At 42.9% G+C, this 23,131-nt stretch overlaps 2 protein-coding genes across 12 annotated transcripts in view; both read right to left on the bottom strand.

The window, feature by feature from the left end:
- The window catches only part of SEPTIN5 (septin 5), a 40,468-nt gene extending 32,595 nt beyond the window's left edge, over nucleotides 1-7,873 (bottom strand). The window contains exon 1 of one of the 5 annotated variants that reach the window (XM_050714300.1): nucleotides 7,782-7,873. Coding sequence is in view for 4 of the 5 variants with exons in the window: in XM_035556949.2 (XP_035412842.1) it covers nucleotides 527-667 (141 nt within the window). In the remaining variant the exon portion in view is untranslated. Of the gene's footprint in view, nucleotides 1-465; nucleotides 809-1,146; nucleotides 2,956-7,598; nucleotides 7,749-7,781 lie in introns of those variants that run through there. The other 4 variants (XM_050714299.1, XM_050714298.1, XM_050714297.1 and 1 more) reach the window with 4 other exon arrangements.
- A 2,439-nt stretch (nucleotides 7,874-10,312) lies between these two features.
- The window catches only part of LOC118253017 (septin-2), a 39,202-nt gene continuing 26,383 nt past the window's right edge, over nucleotides 10,313-23,131 (bottom strand). For 4 of the 7 annotated variants that reach the window (XM_035556958.1, XM_035556955.1, XM_035556957.2 and 1 more), the window contains exons 12-13: nucleotides 18,788-18,881; nucleotides 10,313-11,115 (exon numbers count right to left, since the gene is read on the bottom strand). In XM_035556958.1, coding sequence (XP_035412851.1) covers nucleotides 18,813-18,881 — 69 coding nt within the window. In that variant the 3' untranslated portion in view covers nucleotides 10,313-11,115; nucleotides 18,788-18,812. The remainder of the gene's footprint in view (nucleotides 11,116-18,787; nucleotides 18,882-23,131) is intronic. The other 3 variants (XM_035556960.1, XM_035556961.1, XM_035556962.1) reach the window with 1 other exon arrangement.

The following is a 23,131-nucleotide window of genomic DNA, read 5'->3' as shown; positions in this document are numbered from 1 at the left end:
CCGCGGTTTATTTGCTCAGCCTGCATTCCCAGCTCCCGGTTCCCCGGGGCCAGAAGTCATTCTGGGAGAACGGCACCAGCTGCCCTGGGTGGGGTCAGGCGGAGACAGGCCATCCCCACTCCATGCACACACCCTGGACACTCTTGATAACATGCTTCAAAACAAACGGGGCACTCCCAAAGTTCCCAGGAAGAGCAAAGATCTGAGATGAACAAAGCTGGCAAGTGCAGGACCTCGGCTTCTCCTGCTCTTCGGCTCCGAGCAGTCACCCCACAGGGCCGCAGCAGTGGCAGACAGGGACGGGTCCGCCACCACCCTGCTCCCGCCTCTCCATCAGCTAACTTCAGTGAGCACTTCAGTCCTGCCACAGGCTCTCACTGCTGTCAGCAAGCGCAGCTGTGTGGAGAAACAGCCCAAGGTGCGAGAGAAAAGCTGGAGGTAAAGCTTGTACCAAGGGCTGCCCACCTCTGACTGGCTGACAACTTCACTGGCGCCTGGCTCACACCTCCAACTCCCGAGTACGCACCGCAGCGTGAGATCCTCCAGCATGCCGGACTTGTGCAGTCTTCACCCTGAGCCTCCTTAGCCCTCGCTGGCACACCACTGGGCTGATGCAAGCTGAAGACTGCCCAGCTGCACCCAGTGAGGTTTCTGCCATCTCAAGCATCCCTGCGTTGTGCTGTCCTGCACGGCATAGCTGTATCTCTCTTCTAGAAATTAACTTCAGCTTTAACTTCTACCCCCTCTTTTTTTTTTTTTTTTTTTTTGATTTCAGAAGCAGACAGTTGTACTAAAGCTAAACAATCCTCCTCCCACTCTTGGCATTGCACCCTTGCAGATGCTTGCGCAGGGTTTCACTTCCTCTTGGCCAACACTTGGCCAAGCTTTGCTCATCAGCAAGCCAGGCCCTGCAGCCCTCCGGTGCTCTCCTCCCAGCTCCCTCCAGCACGTAGCTGCTGTGGCAGCACTCGGGGTGACACACGTAGGTAGGGGCTGGGAGTGACACGCCGAGGGAAGGCACTGCAGTCTACAGCTGAGTGTTAACAAACCATAAGATTCCAAATAATGCGCTGGAAATACACTCCTACAAGACAGGGAATTAAGAATGTTAATCTATTCAGGCCTCAAAACATAAAGGACTCTTACTTGAATTGGGAGCAACAGAAGATGTCTTTGGCTTTTTGCGGTCCAGCCGCTCTGGGTAGTGTCGCACATACAAATCCTTCCCCTCAGCACACTCAGTGCCAACTTCCACTATTCGTTTTAAACGATGTTTCTGGGATACCAAGTCACGGATGAACAGCAGCACACATACTGATGAGGAGCACGTGTTCTGGGATGTGATCCCTGCCTTTCTGATACACCACACACAAATCCAGCTCCTGAACATCCCTGTGGGAACAAGATGACTGCAAATCTCTTCACTGCTCCAGGGACGATTCTTTGGGACAAAAGGAATGCGTAACAGCCGACAAATATTTTTCCTGTGCTTCAAGGCTAACCACACTGTAGACATACACACACAGAGAGACAAAATCCAGCCCATATGGAATTATTCCAGTATGCTATGAAACAACTTGCATATGCCTCACAAAAATCTGAAGTCACACAATGTATTAGAGATGTCGCATATTTCCTTCATAAGTAACGGAGGGTTGCTCCGGGAGATTTCACTGTCCCAAGGAAATCTCTGCCTGGGGCAGGAAGGGGACAAAGACATAGTGTTGGTCAGGCAAGAAAGCTATGTGGGTGAGCAAAGAAGGTGCCCTCCAGTCTACTCTACTATCCAGAAAAAAAAAGTAGCACAGAAGTCACCTGAACTGGAAGAGAAACCAGAGAAACCCTCCTGGCTTAGTTAGCAGATATCTCAGCAAGAATTGCTTGAAACGTTGAAGATGGAGCAGAGCTCTCCAGGCTTGGGTTCAGCACATGTGGGCTCCGTCTGACAGCAGCAGCACAGCTACAGCAGCCACTGCTACAGCAGTGCGGTGACACAGAACTGCTGGGGAAACCCCTTGGACTGAGTATTTAAAACTAATTCAGCAGAGCTCTAACACAGCAAGGACCCAACCTGGCCTGGCACAGTGAGCAACCAGCTGGCTGAACATGGAATCCTCCCTGGGTTCCCAAGATGTCCATTTCATTGGGTATTTAACGAACAGCAACTTAGGCCGAGACAGGGTAGCTGTATGGGCTCCAGAAGACAGCAGACTCAGGCTGTTCCTCTCCAGACTAGCTTCCCCTCAGATCTTGCTGCAAAGCACCCTCTGCTCGAAGGGCGGGACAGGACCGTCGCAACAGCCTTACATCTATTTCCTGCCAGGAGAGTCCGGCAGAGAATAGCATTGGTGTGCAGTTGGTATTATTCCTGAGAGCATTAAGAGGTTGTATGAGACTCCTTGACTTTGAAGACTAAAAGCATGCAGGGACTGGGTTTCTCCTTCATTTAGACAGCAGCAGCACTTTCACCTCTGTACCTATGAACTGCCTTTCATAAGGCCCCAGCAGGCTGCAACCCAGCAGCTGAGCAACAGTGTCACAAGCATCTCTAGGGGTTAAATGAACTGCTACTTCGTTAGCATCAGCAAGGATCAGACCACAACATCTGTCACACTTACACATTTGGCTAACGTGCCCAAATGGCCTTGCCCAATTCACACAAGGGCAGCACAATTTTGGACTCACACATAAGTAGCCAAGCAGTTCGTGGAAATTCAAGGGACAAAAATTCCGTGTGTAGGGAACATTTACTTCTCCTTTTCATAAACTGCAGATTGCTACTCACACAGAGGGCCGGACCCCTCCCCAGCCCTGTACTGATGACCACTTCATCCATTTGGAGCATAAATAATTGAAGAGAGAGAACAGCAGCAGCAGGAGGCAGACTGTGCCCAGCTCTCCAGCAGTCCTGTTTCACCATGCAGCCCATGTACTGACCTGCTTTTACAGTCCTTTTCTAAGGGCAGGCAGAAAAAAAGGGGAAAAAAAAGAAAAGAAGTCAAAGTGCCCAGGACGGACCTCCCTCCAGAGCCCAGAATAGCCTGTCTGTGTGACCCAGGGGCCTCCTGCAACAGGACTGTTTAGACAAGGACAAGTAGGGCTGAATCTCTCGACCTGCTGCAGTCCCACCCAGCTCCTGACACACTGTGTTGAGCACTGAGCCCTTGCCCAGTTTGGAGGGCAAAGGACCAACCTTACCTTTTGAAATGGGCCAAAAAAAATGAATGAAACACACAAGGCTTCTCACAGAGAAGTAAAAGCTTCCACCCCAATGCTACGTCTGGCCAAGATACACTGTGACAGCAGAACCACAAGCAGAGATGTGCTGCTTTAAGACCATTTCCAGTGTTTAGCTCTAGATTCTGTGACTAATTTGCTACTCCCTTTCTGGCAGGCACATATTGGTGGTCAGAATGCAAGACCACTGTTGGAAAATGCAGGTTGGAAGAAGCATTAACATGCAGAGTCAAAGCAAAGCAGCCTCACCCAGAGCAATCGATGACACAGTGTGAGACGATCCAGCTGTGGGGAAACACCCGTGTGCCAGATGCAAACATCATTTTGCTTTCTCCTAGAAAAAAAAAACCCTCACCACAACCACCCTATTTGAATTGATACAGATAACGACGGACTCGTGCACAGGAACACAGATCCCTGTTGCCACTCCCAATGACACAGAGAATCACAACTATAAAATCATAGGGTTAACCTTGAGAAAATTAAAAAAGCCTGTAGAACTGTTTCTCTTCCAGGTTCCGTGTTTTCTGTACAAGCACAGGTGCAAGAAAGCAGAGCTTTCCCCACATCACAAGATTACAATAAGAGCTATTTTAAGGAAAATACTTAGGTGAAAGATAAAAATGCTGCAGCCACATAACACAGGTATGAATCCTCCAGGCTGCTCCAGCACAGAGGTGGAGGCCAAGATCAGCCCAGCAGCAAACTGCTGCACATGGGAACCTATCCTCACGCAGTACATTTCATCAGGTATTTCACAAAATTCAGCTAATCTATTTTCGTCACATACATGTACACAGAAACTGAAGTCACGCTAAGGTCATCCTCAACTAGTTCAAGACACAGGAATCACCACTCCTCCCTTCTCCTAATCTGCTCTTTGTCATGAGCAGCCACCTGCACCTGCAGCGTGTCACAGGCAGCATCTAGAAGTATCTCTGGTACCTCTGCACTACGCAGAGTGGGGTTACGCAGTTCTTGTAAGCCCATCTGGGTTTTTCTTTCCATAAACACAGCAGAAAAAAGGAGAAGGCAGCTCATATTAGCAGGGATTGGGGGATTTCCATCCGCCAAAGTTATCTGGTAGGCAAGGCTAGGTTGAAGGTTGACCTGAAATTGATGCTCTATGTTGGCACAGTTGCCATTTTAGATGAGAGACATCTCTGCTTTTGTGATATATCTATCGCTGCAGTAACAATGGAAATCACTGATTTTTTCTTTTCTTTTCCCTGAGAAGAAAGCAAAGGAATTACGCATTTTGAAGATATAAAACCCAGAATCTCAAAAACAGAGACAAATGCAACAAATTCAGGAGTTCTCAATGCCCAGGCTCGCACTGAAACCACTCCTCTAGCCAAACAACCTTTTGCACAGCATCCTCTTTATACACAGTACCCCCTACGTGTATTTTTACTGACAAGCAGATCACTTCAACATATACTTAAGAAGAGAAAAAGACCAAGCTGAATGCAAAAGGCACAGCCCTGTAATTTCAAACCCACTGAAAGAACTGGATCCACCAGGTAGTCTCTGCTCCCACACCCAAACAGCTTTGCAAGTTGATGGGGTGGAGAGATCAACTTGGGAAGGAGAGGTTCCCATCCTCCTGATTTAAAGAGAAACAATGACTTCAAAGAACTTTAGAGACACGGGCCTGAGTGAGCAGAAGCCAGCTCCAGAGACACAGCAAGGTAACACCCCAAACAAACTCACGCCAACAACAAGAGCTAGGAGGCACGTTCTGCAGGAGCGTGCCAAGAGACTCCAGTTTAACTGGGTATTTAGAAGGTTTCACCTGTACTGCTCCCACAGCAATACCCTGGGCTTTGGCAGAGTGTCCTCAAGCTGCACTGCCCTGTTTGGTACTCAAGTCAATAGAGTCTTGTGACAAATTGCTAGGTTTCCCTTACACATGGCCTACTCTTATGCATATGGGTTATTAGCCACAGCCTCATCTGCCTACCCAGCTTTGCCACGAGAGGCTTTCCCTCTTAGAAAGCTCTCCAACAGCACGTGAGTTCCTAGGAGAGAAACCATCCCGATTTGACAGGTGCTGAACTGAGGTTGATTGGTGACACCAAGCTCCTTGCTGTAGAGCTTTGGACCAGAGACTGGTTTCTCCTACTCCAGGGTCCTAAAGCAGGGTCCTTCCCCTTGGAACGGTGGGTGCTCTGCGCACGGACAAACCTCCCCTGACTTCAATGGCACATGAGTTCAGAGCCAAACACACTCTGAAAATCAAACATGAAGAACCTGAGAAAACTGGAAAACAGAGAGAATCTACTGTTATTTTCTATTCATAAGTGGTAGCCATGAGGAGCCAAACCCACAAATCAGAGTTCCCTGGACCCAGACAATGCATCAGCCCTGACTATTATCTGAGGGAAGATGAACACACATTCTTTGACACCACACTGTTCCTGTTTTTTTTGACTCAGCAACTCATTAACATTATTATTTTACTGAAGGCTACCCTGCTTATGTGCAACCTATTGTACTGCCCTCTCCTTAGCTTTTATAACAATTTTTTAAAAAATGGTTCAGGCAAGAATTGCAGCTTCAGTAAACCTTTTAAAATTGGTACTTGCTGCCAGATGCAAGAGGATTGGAAAAAGGTGGCACAGGAAGAAAATCCCTGCTCTTGAAGTACGCTAAATAAGGCTATCATTTGTGGTTTAGTACGTTCACTCTCATTTCAGCAGATTGCTTTGTATTCACAGCTTGGTTTCCCTCCGCCATCCGCAAGTAATACAGCTGGCACAAATTCATAATTCACCATGCTCTGTCACGCAAGACCCGCTCTACACTCAGCATAAAACACAGGGACACACACATACACACCTCCGGACTTGAGGAAAGACCACTTTTGTGCCAGAAGAGCCTATGCCATCCTGCAAACACAGACACTTCTGGGTACAGTCTCCAGCCCACTCTTGCCTATAAAGCGTGACAAAGGCCTTTAGGAATTACGATAACATCTACATCAAAGTACTCTGATATCTGCCACACTTCTTACTCTGGGGAGTGAGCAGAAAGGAGCCCTATATATAACCTTCATCCCTCTTTGTTTAAGGACAAATAAGCTAAAGAGCAGCGTGATTTTTGGGTCACAAATCTCCTCTTCAGTTCACAGTTTAGCCTGATTTTTCTGTAATTTCAGAACACAGCCTGCATTGTTCCCCTCCAGAAATAAAAAAGAATTGGAATAACAGCAATACACTAAGAAATAGCTACAAAATGCTAGTAAAATTCCAGTAGCTTGGGAAAAACATGCCTGATAAGACCCCTTTATCCCATTACCGCTAGATTTACTTTGTTCCTCTCACCACTGCAATCAGCAGCTCACAAAACCACACACGTGCCTTTTCACAGACTAGCGCCCAAGCCTGCGCTATAGGGAAACACCATTTCTTGCAGTGCCTGGGTGAATGCCTAAGCTGCTACAAAATTAGTCTCCTTCTTTGTGGTCCAGAAAGGCTGTGCAGTACCACTGCCTCAGTAGGTAAGGTGTTTGCTTCATGGGGAATTACAGCCCCAGAGAGAAATAAAGCAGACCCAAAGCAAGTGCAAGCCAAGCTGGGAATGGGTGGATTTCTTCCTGCTGCACAGCCCCACTGCACTGCCCTGCTGTGTCAACCATCGCCTCCATCCCTACCTTTGTGAGGCACAAAAGCTTCTCCAAGCTCATTTACAGCAGACATTGCCTATAATCACGATGATGGGTGCTAAGGAACACATAGCACTCTGCTGATTACCTCTTACATACACATTCAAGCCCAGCGGAGAAAAATTCTTCCTGTGAAACACCCTAAACCCCTCCAAATACCAAATGATGAACCAAAAAACAACCGTCAATGTCATCTGATTGCATCACCCCCTCTATCTCTCAGGGACTCAGAGACATGTCTACAAAGAGCTATTTGCTTTGCAAAGCAAAGCAGATGTTCCCTAACGCCCAGCTTCGGGCTGCCTGCAAGGAGGTGATCTGCTGCGCCAGCGAGGAGCGGCACGACTGGGTCAGTGCCTGTGCATCTGTGCTGCAGAGGGGAGAGGGAGCGATGGGCGACGTGCTCCTAATGCTGAGAAGCCTTTTCCAGCCCCTGCGCTGCCTTTCTGCATCCGAACCTACTCGGCGCACCCAAATGCACTGGAGAAAAAAGGGAAAAAAGGAAACCCCATCCAAAGATCCAAAGCAGGGGGGGGATGAAGCAAAGCAAAGGCGCGTTCCCCGGATGAACCCAGCTCAGAGCAGCCAGGGCTGAACGCCGCCGCGCTCAGGTGCCAGGGCAACACCCAAGCACCCCGGGAGAGTCGGGGGGGCTCGGACCGAGCCGAGCCGGGCCGGGGGCGAGCTCACCTACCTGCTTCTCCTCTGCGGGGCGCATCGATGCGAGCGGGGCAGGCGAGGGCGGGATGCCCGCGACGGGAGCCGGCAGCGGGGAAAGAGAAGAGAAGAGAGAAGGGGCCGTGAGGGACGGCTGCGCCGGGGCCCGGGGCAGAGCGGCCGCGCGTCCCCCCCCCCCCCCCCGGCCCCGCCGCCTCACCTGGGTTGACCAGTTTGCTCTTGTAGCGCATGCCGGTGCTCATGGTGCCGGGAGCGCCACCAGCGCGGGGCTGCCGCGGATGGGGCCGGCCCGGCTCGGCACGGCTCGGCTCGGCACGGCCAATCCCGGCCCCGCCAATCCCCGCCCGCCCCGCCCCGGGCGAACGCCCCGCGCCCGGCTCCGCGCTCGGCCCCGCGGCAGCGCCGCGCCCCCCGGGAACGGTGCCTGCTCCCAGGCACGGGGACGCCGTGGAAGAGGAGACAAGCAGCGAGCTGCTGGGTACGGAGGGGAGGCGGCTCCGCATCCAGCGTCTCCCAAGGCAGGGGGAAGTCCTGAATCACGCTGCAAACCCACCGGAGGAATACCGCATGCAGCCGGTGTAATACACATAATATACATAATACGCGAGTCCCAGAGTGGTCCCTTTCTGCTGAGCCGTTTTAAGAATAACACTGGAAGCTATTTTAGGTGAAAACTGTCGGTACAGCTTTAAGAGGAGGCAGGAGAGAGCTGGAATGAACCTAAAATGCTCCAAAAGCGGTACTAGCCCACGATTTAACAGCTCAAAGGAACCTCAACTGAACTGTGAAGGTGCAAGCGTGGGGATGGGAAGGCTCAGGAAACCCAGCTCCTTCCACCAGCTGCCAAGGCTGCAGGGAAGGCTCATCTCTTCCACCTTTCAAGGTCAGGTGGATAATCAGACTTGAAACTCTTCTAAATACAGGACAGGACAACCCTGACATGGTGATGGCTGTGCAAGCACAAGGACAGGGCCCTGTCTTGGAACAAAACCGACACTGATGCCACAACACTAACTTTTCAAATCCCTACGGTCATCCCAGCATCTATCTTGTCACACCTTCCACCTGCTCATTGAAAACACACCTCATATCCCAAAGCAGAAGTTGGCAGTCCGAGGCATGGATGTTTTAAAAACCCATTCGTTTGTTCTCAGCTTGCTTTTAGCCATTGATTCAAAGCATCAGAGAAAATATTTAATGTAGCTGTTAGCATATTTCCTCAATTTTAAATACTAGACAGCCACAGACCATTAGAGACTCCACACAATTAAAGGCACCAACAATCCAATGGGCCTTTCATGAGTTGTATAATAGTCTGCCACAGTGCTTTAAAACTAATGAAGACTGAAAGGACTGCAGTTGCCTGCTTCTTGATCCTCCTAAACAGTCATTAAAACAGTTACCTGCGGGTACTTTGTCCCACTGCTGGCAAACATTTGCCTGGAGAAGGCCTGGGTGGAATTCACAGAGAAAAAGGGACTTGTCTTCCACAGCCGGAGCACTGCCAACTCCAACAGAGTGCAAATGCTAGGTCCAAAATTAGGCTCTAGTCAGAGCCATCTCTCCAGAGATCTTCACGGTAGCAGACAGCTTAACAAACACATTCCCTCTTTCAGCTCTGAAGTATTTTAACAAAACCAAGTTCAAAAGTAACTGAAGATTAACATCAGACAATATCAAAGAAATGACATAAAATTAAGTCTATGTAGAAAGGAAAACGCTCGGGTATCAGTAGTATTGTGAGTCTGGTTTTGAGACAAAACACTCCAGCTGGAATTGACAAGCCAGAGGGAGGCATAGACTGATCAGTATCAGTGGCTGCTACTGGTCAGTAAGGCTTCCCACACCAGAATTGTGACACTGAGTCTAGGCATCTTGCTTTGAAAAGAGCGGGGGAAAAAAGCTCCATTTTTAATAAAATTAAAGACAAGATGCTTTTGAAAGCCTGCTTCCCTATTGTACCAGTTTCTCTTGAAAGATGAACCTTTCATGTTACTTTTGCTCAGAAATCAACTGCAGTCTGCAACTAAATGTCTTGGTTTCTCAGGAAGGGTGTGGCTGTCCTGGCTTTCACAAGTACAAATGGACAGCATCATTTTAAGAAGGCTGCAAAATATGATGCAGAACTCTGGAAGAAAATCAAGAAAGGCAAACATAATTGTGCACAATTAATGAGAAAAAAAACATTCACAATTAAATCTCTCACCTTGGCCCTCTTGACAGACATGCTTAAAATTCAAACCTCCATAAAACCTGCAGAGACTTTGCATCTCAGAACAAATCTGTCACCTCAATTCTTCTTTCAGCTTCAGTACAGTAGCCAAGATAACAACATTATGTCCATTTTACGCAGTTTAACTCTGAACACAGGCCAGATACGCTTCCCTGTGATGCAAACTTTGTTAAGTCTATCCTGATGAAACAGTCATCGCTAGACAGCAGAATTAGGGCTAATACCTACATGAAAGGCGCTCCAATTTAGAACAGAAGACAAAGTATCTTAATCCCATATTTGCAAGATAATTTACACTTACGTGTATATAATACACACAAGACTACAGAAGTATGCAAAAAGCTATGTAACAACATACAGGAAACAGCAACGTTCATGAATTCCTACACGAAGTTGCGAGATCAGATTTTCCAAGGTATTTACAGACCTAAGCAACATCAGAAGATGCCCAATGGACTTCGTAAAAACAGCCAAAAAAAACAAAAACCACCCCAAAATTCAACTTTTTCCACATTCATACATTTATTACAAAACCTCAATGAAAATTAGTGTCATGGTATATAAAAGGTTCGGTACATGCCATCACTCAGCTGAGAGAAAAATGCCTGTGATAGGAATTCTTGGAAGCAATACTTGAGACCTGAAGACACATCTTCAGAGGCATCCACAGAAATTTCTGGCATGAATAGTGTTCACAATATTTTAAGGCACAATGATTTAGAAAAGTCAGCTTCTCTGCATCACTGGTGTATCGTCAGTGTTTTGTATATTTTCTCATACATCACACAAATACAAATCACCAGAGAGGAAGCTTGAAAAGTAATCAGATCACAGAGAAAGTTACGAAAAAAATGATACAATACAGAATGGCTTAAAATAGCAAATGAAAGTTACGATACTGTGCAAACACACACACATTTACTGTAAACAGGCCACAAAGTCTTTTAGAATTAATCACAAAACTGTTCAGAAGAATCTAGCAGATACACGATTAACTCCTTAAACCCAGCACGACTAGCCCAAACAGCATACTCTATGCATTTCTGTATCAAAAAGTATAGGAAGGATAATAAAAACACATTGATAAGTATGAAGACAGTGTTACCAAAGTACTCAAAAAAGATACAATATAACTTGATTAACATTGAATATATAAAACAAGCAGTTTTACAACACAATCTTCAGACTTTGTGTTTGTTTTAACGCAGGTCTTGATCTGCGGCATCCGGCTTTTGCATTTGAACGTTACCACTTGGTCAAAGAAAACAGAGCACCCATCCACTTAGAGAAGTGTATACTGCTGTGAACGAGAGTGGAAAACAAAGAGCATTAGAACGGACAAATTCTCAGCACTGTCAGAGCATTTTTGGCATTCTGACCCCCTCCTAGCAAAGCAGCGTAACACAGGGAGCAGGGCACCAAGTTGCTGCCTCACAGACCTGCACTAGGACTGGATCAACTGAGCTGGCTGATGACAACGGCGAGTTCCTGACGCAGTTTGGCCCCAGATATTTATCACAAATGTCTAATAAAAGCACAAACAAGAATCTATTTTTAGTTGCATACTTTCTTAGGCACCCACACTCCCTCTAGCCTGTGAGAACACAAGCATTGCGTTAGGGCTCATCTAAACAGTAACACAAGAGATCAACCTCTGCCGCCTGTTATGTGAAGCATTACTTGTGATGACAAAAACTGAATTTAAAAAAAGCTTACCATCTAAACATGGTTAAAAATAAGCAGCAAGATTAATATTACGTATGAACACTCTTATGACACTGCTTAGGTAAAAAAGGAAAGCAAACATTTTTCCAAGCCTTCATACAGCAGCACTGATTGACATGGCTGGAGGCAGGGATATTGACCTATCACTTCAGAAATGACTACCAGTTTTGAATGTCTTTGCAATCACTTGCCAATTGAAAAGGCTGCTACAGAGAAAGCAGAATTCCAGCTTTTCCTGAAAATTAAGCCCTGCTTAAAAAAGCTGTGGCAGATTTAGAAGTTGGGAGACCCCTCTGGTTCTCCAGGCCCAGAAGTACTTATTCACAAGAGGAAAAAATAGCTTAATTGAAACATTCATCTGGATGGAAATAAAGAAATACCTTAGAAAACATTGCTGTGCCAAGGAAAGTACAGTGCAACACCCATCCAGACTGCGCTTGCTGATTACAGTTGGGATAACAAGGAAAGGAAGCTGACAATCGGGGTCCTTTGCTGTTTATATATTGAAAAAAATTCCCACTGTGAGAATGGCAATTACCTAACATCTCAAATAGGCCATCACTTCACATAACCACAACAAGCAAGCCAGCAGTAAGCTTTAAAGCCAGAGTCCATACATTGTTAAACACATTCAATATTCAGATGCAAAACTAACCTCATGCTACACTGTCACTTCAAATATGAAAAAGAAACTAAATTCTTGCCATTGCCTGCATAACCTTCAATCTGTTATGAAAGGCATATCAAGAGGAGGTGGTAACTGATTTCACAAAAAGACTGGAGTTTCCAATAAACGTGCAGGCTCTGGTTAGAAGCACAAGTGTGTTGGTGTTACCAACATTAGCAACGCAGTGTCTGTGTTTGTTATGCTTGTAGAACATAACTGGGCAAAGTATGCTTGTGTATTTTCAGTGTGGATTCACTTCACTGCTTTCTTCCTAACCTCCTCATGATGCAATACTTTATGACACATTAGGTTGACACTGTTCATTACAGATTTTATCTCCACTTTTATACATTATCTTTAAGACTCCCCCATACGTGTCTTTATTAAATGCCTCCACCTGCAACATGAATTCCCACTGTTATTTGATGCACTAAAATAAATACATTTCTGCAGTATGCCACTAAAACGTAATCAGCAAGTAGCCTAACTAGCACTACATACACGTGTACCCTGATGCACTTGTTCAGAACACTAAGAATCCTATCTTTGTAAAGGTTTCAAAAGACTTAGGAAGGAACAGGCTTGCTCTGCCCCCCCCTTCAGTTGCTTCAAAAGACACCACTACAACGCAGGGCAGCTTAACACATCTCCCCCTACAGTTCTCAGTTCCCAGGGAGGGAAGTTTTATAACCAGTTACATTTTCTTACTGACCTAAATTCTTTTTCTTCAAGTATCACCCATTTTATGTTGTAGCTACAACCATTTTGCTTTCCAATCACTAGAGCAAGAGCTTTGAGAAACTGAGTCTTTCCACAAGGCTTGTGCTTTATAGTTAAACCCTGGAGCTTCTGTATCAGAAAAAAAAAAAAAAAAAGGAAACTTTGATAGAACTCCTGGAAAAACAAAACCATTAACTATTTGATAAAACCGACGTCCTGTTGTTTGCTAGTTTTGATTCATGTTGTTACTCACAACCTCAATCTGGGTTATAGCTAAATTTGTAATTCTCTGGTGAGTCCCATGCTTCAAGTTTGTTCCATTTCCTTTTGCCAGTCTGTGGCAACACCTTTTATTTCTCCATAATAAATGCCATCAGCCAACTATACAGTTACAAAACTGGCTTTTGAACTGTTTTCCAACATTTATCAGTTAATTTGATGTGCTAATAGGCTTAATGTGCACTGAGTCATATATACATACTAGGCTCCAAGCTCCACAACTATTACAAAAGTTTCTCTGAAAATGCTTATGGAGTAAAAAGCTGCCTGAAGCATTTAGAGGCCCACCACGATAACACGTCAGGCTTTGGCATAGCCCTAAAAGGTCTGTGTACTCCCCTCCTTGGCCCACTAGTGCTTGCGAAACTCTGGCAGCGAACACCTCCCTTCACCCTCTGCATCCAGTGCACAGTGTCACTGAGATATCATAAAAGGTGGAAATACTTAAATTGTATCATTCCTGAGAAATCAAGCCTCTCAGAGGCAGGAATGCAAGGTACCACTGCATGTATTCACAGGAACTGAGCATGTCACTGCACTGTGGGCTTAATCTTTCCCAAAGCATCTACACATTAGTAAAAACCAAATAAATGCATTTCCACTTACCCCTGACATTTCCCCACAAAAACAGGATTTCTGCAGGGACCCATTAGGAATTTGATCTGCTCTCTATACAGGGATCACATGGCAAAAATCAAGGCAATTTGCATTAATCTATTTACTTACATTTTTGTGTAATTATGTGAAATTATCAGAAAATTTGCTTTTGGGTGTTTCAATTGTTTTCATTTCACATTTTGCAAACTCATCATATTCCTTGGAAAGCTTCTAAGTCTGCAAAATGGAGGCTGTTTTTGTTCTGGGGAGGAGGGAGGGTCATTTCTCTCTCTGCTCTCCTCTAGAGGGAACAGAGTAGTTCTGGAAATTGGTCTCAATGGGATGCAATTTTCAAGATGCATCTATCCTAAGAGTTAGAAATGAGATACCATTCCTATTCCTTATTGAAATAGGTCTTGACAAATTCCAGGAAGTTTTGCATACAAAAGTTGTACAGAGAAGAAAATCCCAGCAAGGTTCTTTAAATAGACCACATTTAGGTACAGCAGGTTTACCAACCCGACTAATTCTTCAGTCTTACATACCATAACAACGATATGTATTTTTTTCTGTACAGTGTTTTGAAGACTACCGCTTTAACAAAGTGCTACCTAATTTCCTACTGGGAAGAGCTTAACTGTTTATTTTCTGTCAAAAGCCACAAACAGAGATACTGTAGAACAGCCAAGGTCACAATCCAAGCACAACATCACCTCTTCTTAAGTTCCTGGATTGCAAGTGGAAGATGACTGATCTACCAGTTGAGAGAAGTATGGACTAATAGGGAGTTGTAAGATATTTTTAGATGAACAAGTTCAAATGAAAGCTTTATTGTTCTCTATGATGAGAATTACAAGCCATATAATGTCCATCACCTGAAGTGCGCCTAGCTGTCTTCACATCATGCACAAAGGCAGGCAGGCACCAGCTCCAAGGCAGCCCTTAAGGACACTGCTGAGATCTCTCTACAAGCTAACATCAAGGTCCTGCGGAGCCACACCAATTTAGTACCGTACAACTCTGCTGTACAGTAGCATAGGAAAAATGTTGATTTTAAATCAGAAGTCAACTCTCTAAGGGAAACTAAAATTTGTGCTAATCTATCAGTGCAGGATTTGTTGAACAACTCCGAAGTTTAGAGAGCTGAAAAGTGCTGGAGAACGACAGCGCTCTTCTAGGCCAGTTTCTAGCTAGAGAAACATCCCCTGACAGTGCCAGGTGGTTGTTCCAAATAGTACAACTTTGCCAAAGCTCCACATTCTCTAGGCTTTCAATTTCAGCTGCCAAAAACTACAATATGATCTTTACTTCCTCAAATGACATTTCTCATCAGATCAATTCGGCATTCAGCAGCATCATTTTAGAAGGCTGGTTGCTATGACAATGCTTTGTGGTGTTATGTTAAATGCTGTCAATTCACTGGTAGAAAGAACTAAAGAACTAGCTGTTTGGGGCCTTCAGAGCAGTTCTTATCTAGAATTAGAACAGTGTTAGAGAGCTCAGAAAGCTTTAAAATACTCATGCAAATCATGAGCTTTACTAAAGAATTAACATCCTACAGATATTTGAAAATGCTTTTTTTTTCCCCTAAATACATTTCCCTAACCATAACTATATTTCCAGCTGGCTATATTTGTTTTCCATTGCCTGGTTTCTGTTACTGCTTTGTCCCACTATGATCTTGAAGCTGTGTACCAGACAGACAATTCCGATTTGTAAGAATAACAAGAGGAAAACAGATTGCAAAGACCTACACTTTTAGAAACAGAAAAGGAAGGGAAAAGCATCGATAAACATCTCACTTTACAAAAATAACTACAGCTTTTCATAACAGTTGCTCATCTGAGATAGGTTCAGAAACTAGTAAATATGCTGTTAGGGTTACTACAGACTTATTTCAACAGGCAAGAAGCATTTCATATTGGAACCAACAAATAAAACTGCATTTGTTTTAGTTTCTGGTCATTTCAGACCTCCATCTCTTTTCTCTCTGAGCATTCATTTGAACTGCCAAATATAAGAAGCAATAAGCCCCTCCACTTTACAGCAGTCTTGCATTTTGGAAGCAAGAAATGTGAAAATTAAACTTGTCTTGAAGTCTTAATTGTGCTTCACATGGACTCATAAGATTAGCACATCAAAAGTTAGGGGAAAAATGGTTCCTGCTTATTCTACCTTTATTCTCATGTCTGGCTGTGCTCTCACTGCCTGCTACAAACAACTCTACATGTACGATTTGTAGAAAATATTTAGGTGGAAAACTGCTCTGAAAAGTTCTTAATCACCACTATCTGTACAGTAAGTACTCACAGACTTGTGTCAAAAACTACACTTGGCACAGTGGTTGCTACTCTTCACAAAATCATCTTCCTTTCCTCAGTCTCCACCAGTGCTTTTCTTCACTTCCCCTCAGATTTCTACTTCTCAAAAAAAAAAAAAAAAACAGCCCACTGTGTACAACCTTCACCTATGGCACTCCCCCACGCTTCTCTTACACTCGCCTGAAAGCAGAGGAAACCGAAGGAAACTGCTTGCAGTCAATTCTCCCTTCACTCTTTCCATAAACCTTTAAAGACGCCCCTATTCAAAGGGGACCAAATAAACCAGACCTTCCTTCCAGTCATCCCTTCTTTAGACGCATTTTATGCTACACAGACTTGCTGTGTGGAAGGGGGGAAGATTTGATTTCACCTTTATCATCATGCAATGCCAGACCCTTTACAGAAAGCCCCAAAACATTCAGCAATCTTTCCCACCCCATCCCAAAGTACATCTGAAGCCCAGAAGTGGGTATTTCACATATTTGGACATCACTGCATTTAATTTTCCAACTGTTCACTCTCCAGCTCTTACCCATGAAGACACTTACACCACATTGTTCTTTTTCCAAAATACCTGCAAACACCTTTGTGTGAGCTTTACAGAGATTTAAGGGATTTCTGAAGAAAATGTATAAATACATATTCATCCAAAATAAGAACAGTTACTTTACATGTTGTCTACGAAATTACATATTTTTCTCAGTGTAAAGATAAGTGCAAAAAAGCAACTGGAAGAGAGACAATGCTTTCAGTAGCAGTACTGTCATAGGCTAATACTTAAATTCTTGTAGAACTAGAGCCTAAGAGATGCTCAAGATAAGCTGCAATAGAACAAAAAGATATCAAGTATATTTTGATATGTGTTGACATTTTTGTTCTGTTAACTACTGTGTTAATTACAAGTTTCCTGCTTTCCCTGGAAATATTGTATTCAATAAAATACCGCAAATAAATTTGATGGGAATGGTGGAGGTTGAAATCATCATTCCTCCTTATCCAAAGCCAGTTAACATACATGAGAGAAGCTTCCCTAGGGATAAGTTCTTGATGAGGATTCACTTCAACTTACTGACGGGCTCATACAGCTACACTCCAGTTTAGCAGGGCTGCAACTGCAGTTCTGACTGTGCATATTAGCCAATAAGTTATATTAAAGTCTATCAATCAATATCTGAAAGGTTACCAAAAAAAATTCAAAACACTTTCCTGAAAGCAATCTATCAAACAATACGATTTCCCTAGCAGCTGCAGAAATCTAGCTTAGCAGATTCCAAAAAACCAGCAGGACCTTTGCATATGAAGATCTCACTCAAATCCTTCTCAACTTTTTTCACATTGAATATTTCAGATCAGGAAACTCTGACGATTTGGTTCAAATTAAATCACTACAAGATCACATAGCCTAACCTGGAAAGATTTCCTGCTTAACACATTTAGTGATCCAAGATGTATTCCAGATTAGTGAACTATCTAAAAAATAACATTTCACTTGGATACACGTAAGCATGCTCAGAAATTTGTTTACTTATGTAGCCATGGCTGCAAATTCAGCTCAGGACACACCATGCTGCAATTTGTTTTCATAAATACCATATTCAGTATTGCCAGAAGCTGTGAAACACATGGAATCTGGTGCCATTGCCGGCTAACCCTTACTGTGAGCCCTCAGATGCCAATTTCAGACATCTTATACTCTGCAAGAAACTATAGACAAGGCAATTAGATGTAGGGTGCTTTTTTCTTACCAAATATAACTTTAAAGGATGTATGTTATTAAGCATGATTTGTAAGTCCCAGAAATAATTGAGCTTGCTTGCAAACAGCAATAGTAATTTACACTATATAAGGTTTCCTGCATCAAACAGCTTTTTTCACAAGACGCCGGAGTCTGGCCTTATGATAAAGTTGGCATGAAATCTTGGGACCTTCAGTTCAAGCTAAAATATTTAACAGTCTGCATAATTACCAGCTCCTGTCTGAGGAAATGAGAGCTTTATGTCAGACACTGATATCACATACGCTTGCATGGTCAGCCACAAATTAACCTCAGAGTTTAAATTTCCAGCTGTGGGAATATGTGTCTTAGTATGAAAGTTGGAAGACTTGATGTGAAGACTCCCCTACCCACAAGATTTGGAATTGTACGAGTAAGAAACCTAAGTCTGAATGACTTCTTTCCCTTAACTACTTCGCTGAAAGATCACAGTACACATACCATTAAAACCATCAACTTCTGCTTAAACAGGAATCCAGTAAGTAATCTTATTCCTTAGGAGATTATTTATTTATTTATTTAATATAAACAGGAAGACTGAAGGTTCAAATAAAGGCAACAAAAATCTCCTTATTTTAGGCTTGGAATGTTGGCAGCTGCCACAAGGTCATAAGGGATAATATAATCCATTTTATTCAAGCCTTACATTCCAGAAGACCAGCAATCACAACTGGAGTATTAAGCAACAAGACTCCTCATATTCTGTGTTTTATTCTTGCATTTAAAAGGGAAATTATGCCAGAAAAGCTGTAGAAAGCAGAATTTCTGAAGAAACCATATTTGCTACAAGATTTCTTCACTCACTCTGATGTGCTAAAAAGGTGCAAAACTGACAACAATCACTATGCAAATCTTATGTAGGAGGAGTAAAATGTCAGAAAAGTCATACCTGATGCATCCAGATGTTAAACATCTTAATCATCACTGGGCTTCATCCTCATTTGGGCTTGCATCTGTGCAATCATTTCCTGCATGCGGCGCAGCTGTAAAAGAAAAATACCCACATTTAGGACAATTTCTCTTAAGCTTCAATATGGAGTCCAAAATCCAGGAAATTTTACATCTTTTTCTTCCATGGTACAATGCAGATCCTATTTACATCCTTTTAAACTAGAAATGTTAAATTCAACCAGGTAACTGAACACTTTGTTTCTCCCATTCCAGATTCTTTAGAGTATTACATCCAGCTTTCACAAGAGTTTTGAAAGAATACTTTGGAGAATTAATCAATAAAATTCAGATCTTTTGAAGCTAGCAATGTTTGCAGACCTGTGAATTAATATTTATTCTAGGATAAAGAAAAAACATTCTCTTCATGTATGTACAGAGATACAATGCTTGAGTGAGGTGAAGAAGCTTTGCTCTGATACAAGTACTCAAAGCACACTATCCTTCATGAATACTCATCTTGTGGCTAACCAGATAATTACACAAGTTTTTAGCAACAGTAACAGCCAAAATTGCTGACAGAATTTAAAAATTTCTTCAAAGGCAAAACAGAAAGATGCTTATAAAATTTGGAAAGACAGGCTAAGCATATTAAAACTTTTTTTTTTTATTATTATCTAAATGATGACATTTTCTTGGAAATAACTGTATTTCTTAGAGACATTTTCTTAGGACGCTGACAAGTTAATTTCCGTCTCATAAAAAATGCTTGTTACGTATCATGCCTTTTTTTATCCCCTTTTTTTTTTTATATGTATCATGCTTTTTTTTTCCCCTTTTTTTTCTTTCTTAACATTCCTAAGAAAGAATAAGAAACACTAAGGCAGATTTTCAAAATGCATATGCAAATACCTCTAATTTGGTATACAAATAAACAGGTGTTCTGTTGTACAAGATGATGCCATTTCAAACTGAAGATCACATAATGGATCTGCTGCTTGTGTAGCAAGTTTTTATTATTCTAAGAATAATTGTATTGTTTTAATATTCAGCCGTTAAGCTTTATTCTTCAGGAATAAATACTTAGAGGATAACTTTCGGGGGGGGGGCAGGGAGAAAGATGGTAAAACTTTTCAACTCAAAATGCACTGTGTAAACAACTATACTGTATTTTCATCCAGGCAACCACATTAGCCACAGAGATGCTAGTTACTTCATTACATTCGATCCAGAATAATTTGCAATGTGTGTGCAAGTAAATATGTGCAGCATTCAGCTGTCTTGATTGTTTGTTTTAAACACAAAGAAACATCATGGAACAGGGAAAGAATAGCTAATGGTGCCTATATCACTTTATCTTGCCTGGCTTCAGAGCATAGCTAGAGGTAGCAGAGCTTGCCTAGATCTACCTGGCTTACAGACTGGTACACATCTCTTGACGCAGCGGCACAGAGGTCTGTAAAGGCTAATTCAGGTTCCTGTGACTACAGCATAGATAGACCCTGACAGAAGGAGATTCACACAGGAACAGCGTGGTACAGTTAAGTCTGTAGTGATTATTATATATCCATCTACATCTTTCTGCTAAACAGTCAAAAAGCCTCTGATGACAAAAAGATGACATTCTGTTGCAGGAAGGAAAAAAAAGCAGAAAGTCTCAGAAATGAAGGGTTGTGTTGATTCTCTGGTTCAGGAAAATAAAGTTTCATAGATGAACTTGTACAAATGTAAGACACCTACCTGGTCTTTTGAATTTCCCCCTCTACAGCTTTACCATCAGAATAAAACTAGCCTATTGGAAGCTCGCCTACTTTCTTTCCCAAGAGCACTTGAAACTGAGCCCCAAAATATTCCCAAAATAGCAACCATTCAGTAATCACAGGGAAACATACTGCTGCACGTGTATTATGGAGATTTGCTCAAACACAGCATTCTGCTAATAATCAACATCATATTTTAAGACTTGATTACATCACCAAGTCTCACATTTTCTTAACCTTAATTGACACAAACACATCCACACCATGCAAGAAATCATATGCTGGAAGACTCAAATCTAAGACAGGACAAAAAATTAGATCTGCTCTGCTCCAACACTGGGTAAGATTTTCTTTTTACATTTTTACGTAGAGCTTTTGAGATCTACTGGTGAAGAGTTAGTTCCATCCTTTAGTTAAATATAGGCAGGTTGCTGAAGCTTTCAGCGTAATTCAGTAGGAAGATGTTTAGGCACACACGAACGTGTTAAACTAAGCACGTTGCTGTATCCCATGGATGTTAGTTCACAGTAAGACATTAATGTTTCATTTTAATAAGGGAAAGTTGGCCCCCCCCCCAAAAAAAAAAAAGACATTTAAGCACATCTATTTACCGGAGACAACCAGTGTTTTTCACTGCACTTTGTTTTGGCTTTTGTTGAGCATTTGCTATGCAAACAATCCAGAATGGTTTCTTGTTCTAAAACTGGAGCTTCTCAAGCGCTCTTACCAAACTCACAACTATGCATTTCATAACAGCATGCTTAACAGACAACCTGTGAGTAATGCTACATACCGTACACTAAAACCTGACTGCGCAACTACAACGCTGAAGTTTGAAGTAATAACTGAATGTAGAGAGAATGCACGTAAATATCTTAAGAAAATCATTTGCACAATATGAATCCTGGCCACTCAAGCGTAAAATTCACAAATTGGCTCTTCTGTACCTTCCTTATTTACTATTTATGTCAGGACTAAAACTTAGTTTAAACTATTGTGTAACTACTGGGTATCTATTACATGCAACTCCTGTAGCAACACAGAAAGGACACAAGCTTCTAAACTAAGAGTGAAAGTTACAGAGTTAAAAGTGAATCACACAGCTTCCTAATGAATTCCATACCATGGTATGGAATCCATACTGTAATGTTTTGCCCAGAATACAGACAAGTACTGCTCCTGTCTGAACAAGGTGTCTCTTCAGGAACAACCCCACAGATATCACAGGAAAAGCAATGTTAAGAACTGAACACTATTCACTTCCCACTGACATGCTTCTCCTCCCCACACCAAGTATGATTATTTCTGTCCATGCTTTTACATAAAAAGTTCTTAACAGAAGAGACTGCAAGAATAGAACAAGATAGAAAAATGAAGCTGTAGACAGTGAATTTTCTAATACACCAGGATGTTCCCACAATAGCTGCTGTTTGTTAAAAATACTTTCAGTACCAAAGAGAAGAACTAAACTTGTTAACTGAGGACAACAAAAATACTCCTGATAAAGTTGCCACATTGGAAAAGGAGCTAACATCAAGCTAAACGTATACTTTCATAGCACACGCTGACACTATAAATAACAGAAGTTGCTATAGTCACAGCCATCACACTACATGGGCAGTGAGGATTGTTCCTTCAGAACAACTCAAAAGGACAAAAAATGCAGTTACTCAAAAAAAAATTCTTCACTCCAGCCTCCAAGGGGTTCCCATTGCTAATCATCTGCTAAGGGCCATCTTCTCATGATGTTCTCCCAGGACTCACTTCACAGAGGAAGGCTGCAGTGTTCTGCATAAGGTGTACCTCCTTCCCCCTACGTTAGGTAATAACGGTCGACAAAACCAAATTAAACATTAGAGGTGTTTCTATTTCTGTCAGGTCTGGAGGCCTTTATCAGCAGTCACGCTGCCTCTCCACATAAAAGTTTTCACCTTATCTTTCATGAAAATACTTATGCAAATACCTGCAATTCCAGCCAGCTACCAACACATGGAAGCATTCGGCACACCCTCACCTGCCCACAGGGCTGCTGCGAGACCCTGGCACTGCAGGCTGCCCCCGCAAGGGCTCCCATACTAAACCTATGGCAGAGTTCTTGATCTCAACTGCCAAAGGGCTAAAAACAATTCAGGAAGTAGAAGGACAAAGAGAAAACAATTTTAACACTGTGATTAATTCTTTCGTGTTCAACCAATTGCTGACCAACTCCTCTGAAGACACTGGAGTCCGAAGTCTCTGGGTAGCTCACTGGAGGGGAGGACAGAAAAAAACCTTGTTCCGTGCTGTTTTCATATAATCACAGCCTTAACATTTTTCTGGAAGTATTCTCTCTCAAAAAACTTTGAAAGATTTTTATTACGAGATATTTTCAGGGTAGGAGAAATATTGCACAACACTATAAACTTTCCTAAGTTTGGGTGCCCATTTACACCACAATGTCAAAATAATCTGAACTGCAGCATGTTTACAGGAAAGAATGTGGATACCTTTATTCTCGTTTTCACTTCCCAGCTCAGAAAAACAGATCATCACTTGCAGATGAACAAAAAGCACTACCAGACTGAGCAATAAATCCAAGATGACAG

Source organism: Cygnus atratus, chromosome 17, assembly GCF_013377495.2.
Source record: "Cygnus atratus isolate AKBS03 ecotype Queensland, Australia chromosome 17, CAtr_DNAZoo_HiC_assembly, whole genome shotgun sequence".
Taxonomy (NCBI): domain Eukaryota; kingdom Metazoa; phylum Chordata; class Aves; order Anseriformes; family Anatidae; genus Cygnus; species Cygnus atratus.
This window is presented reverse-complemented; position numbering and strand designations above follow the sequence as displayed.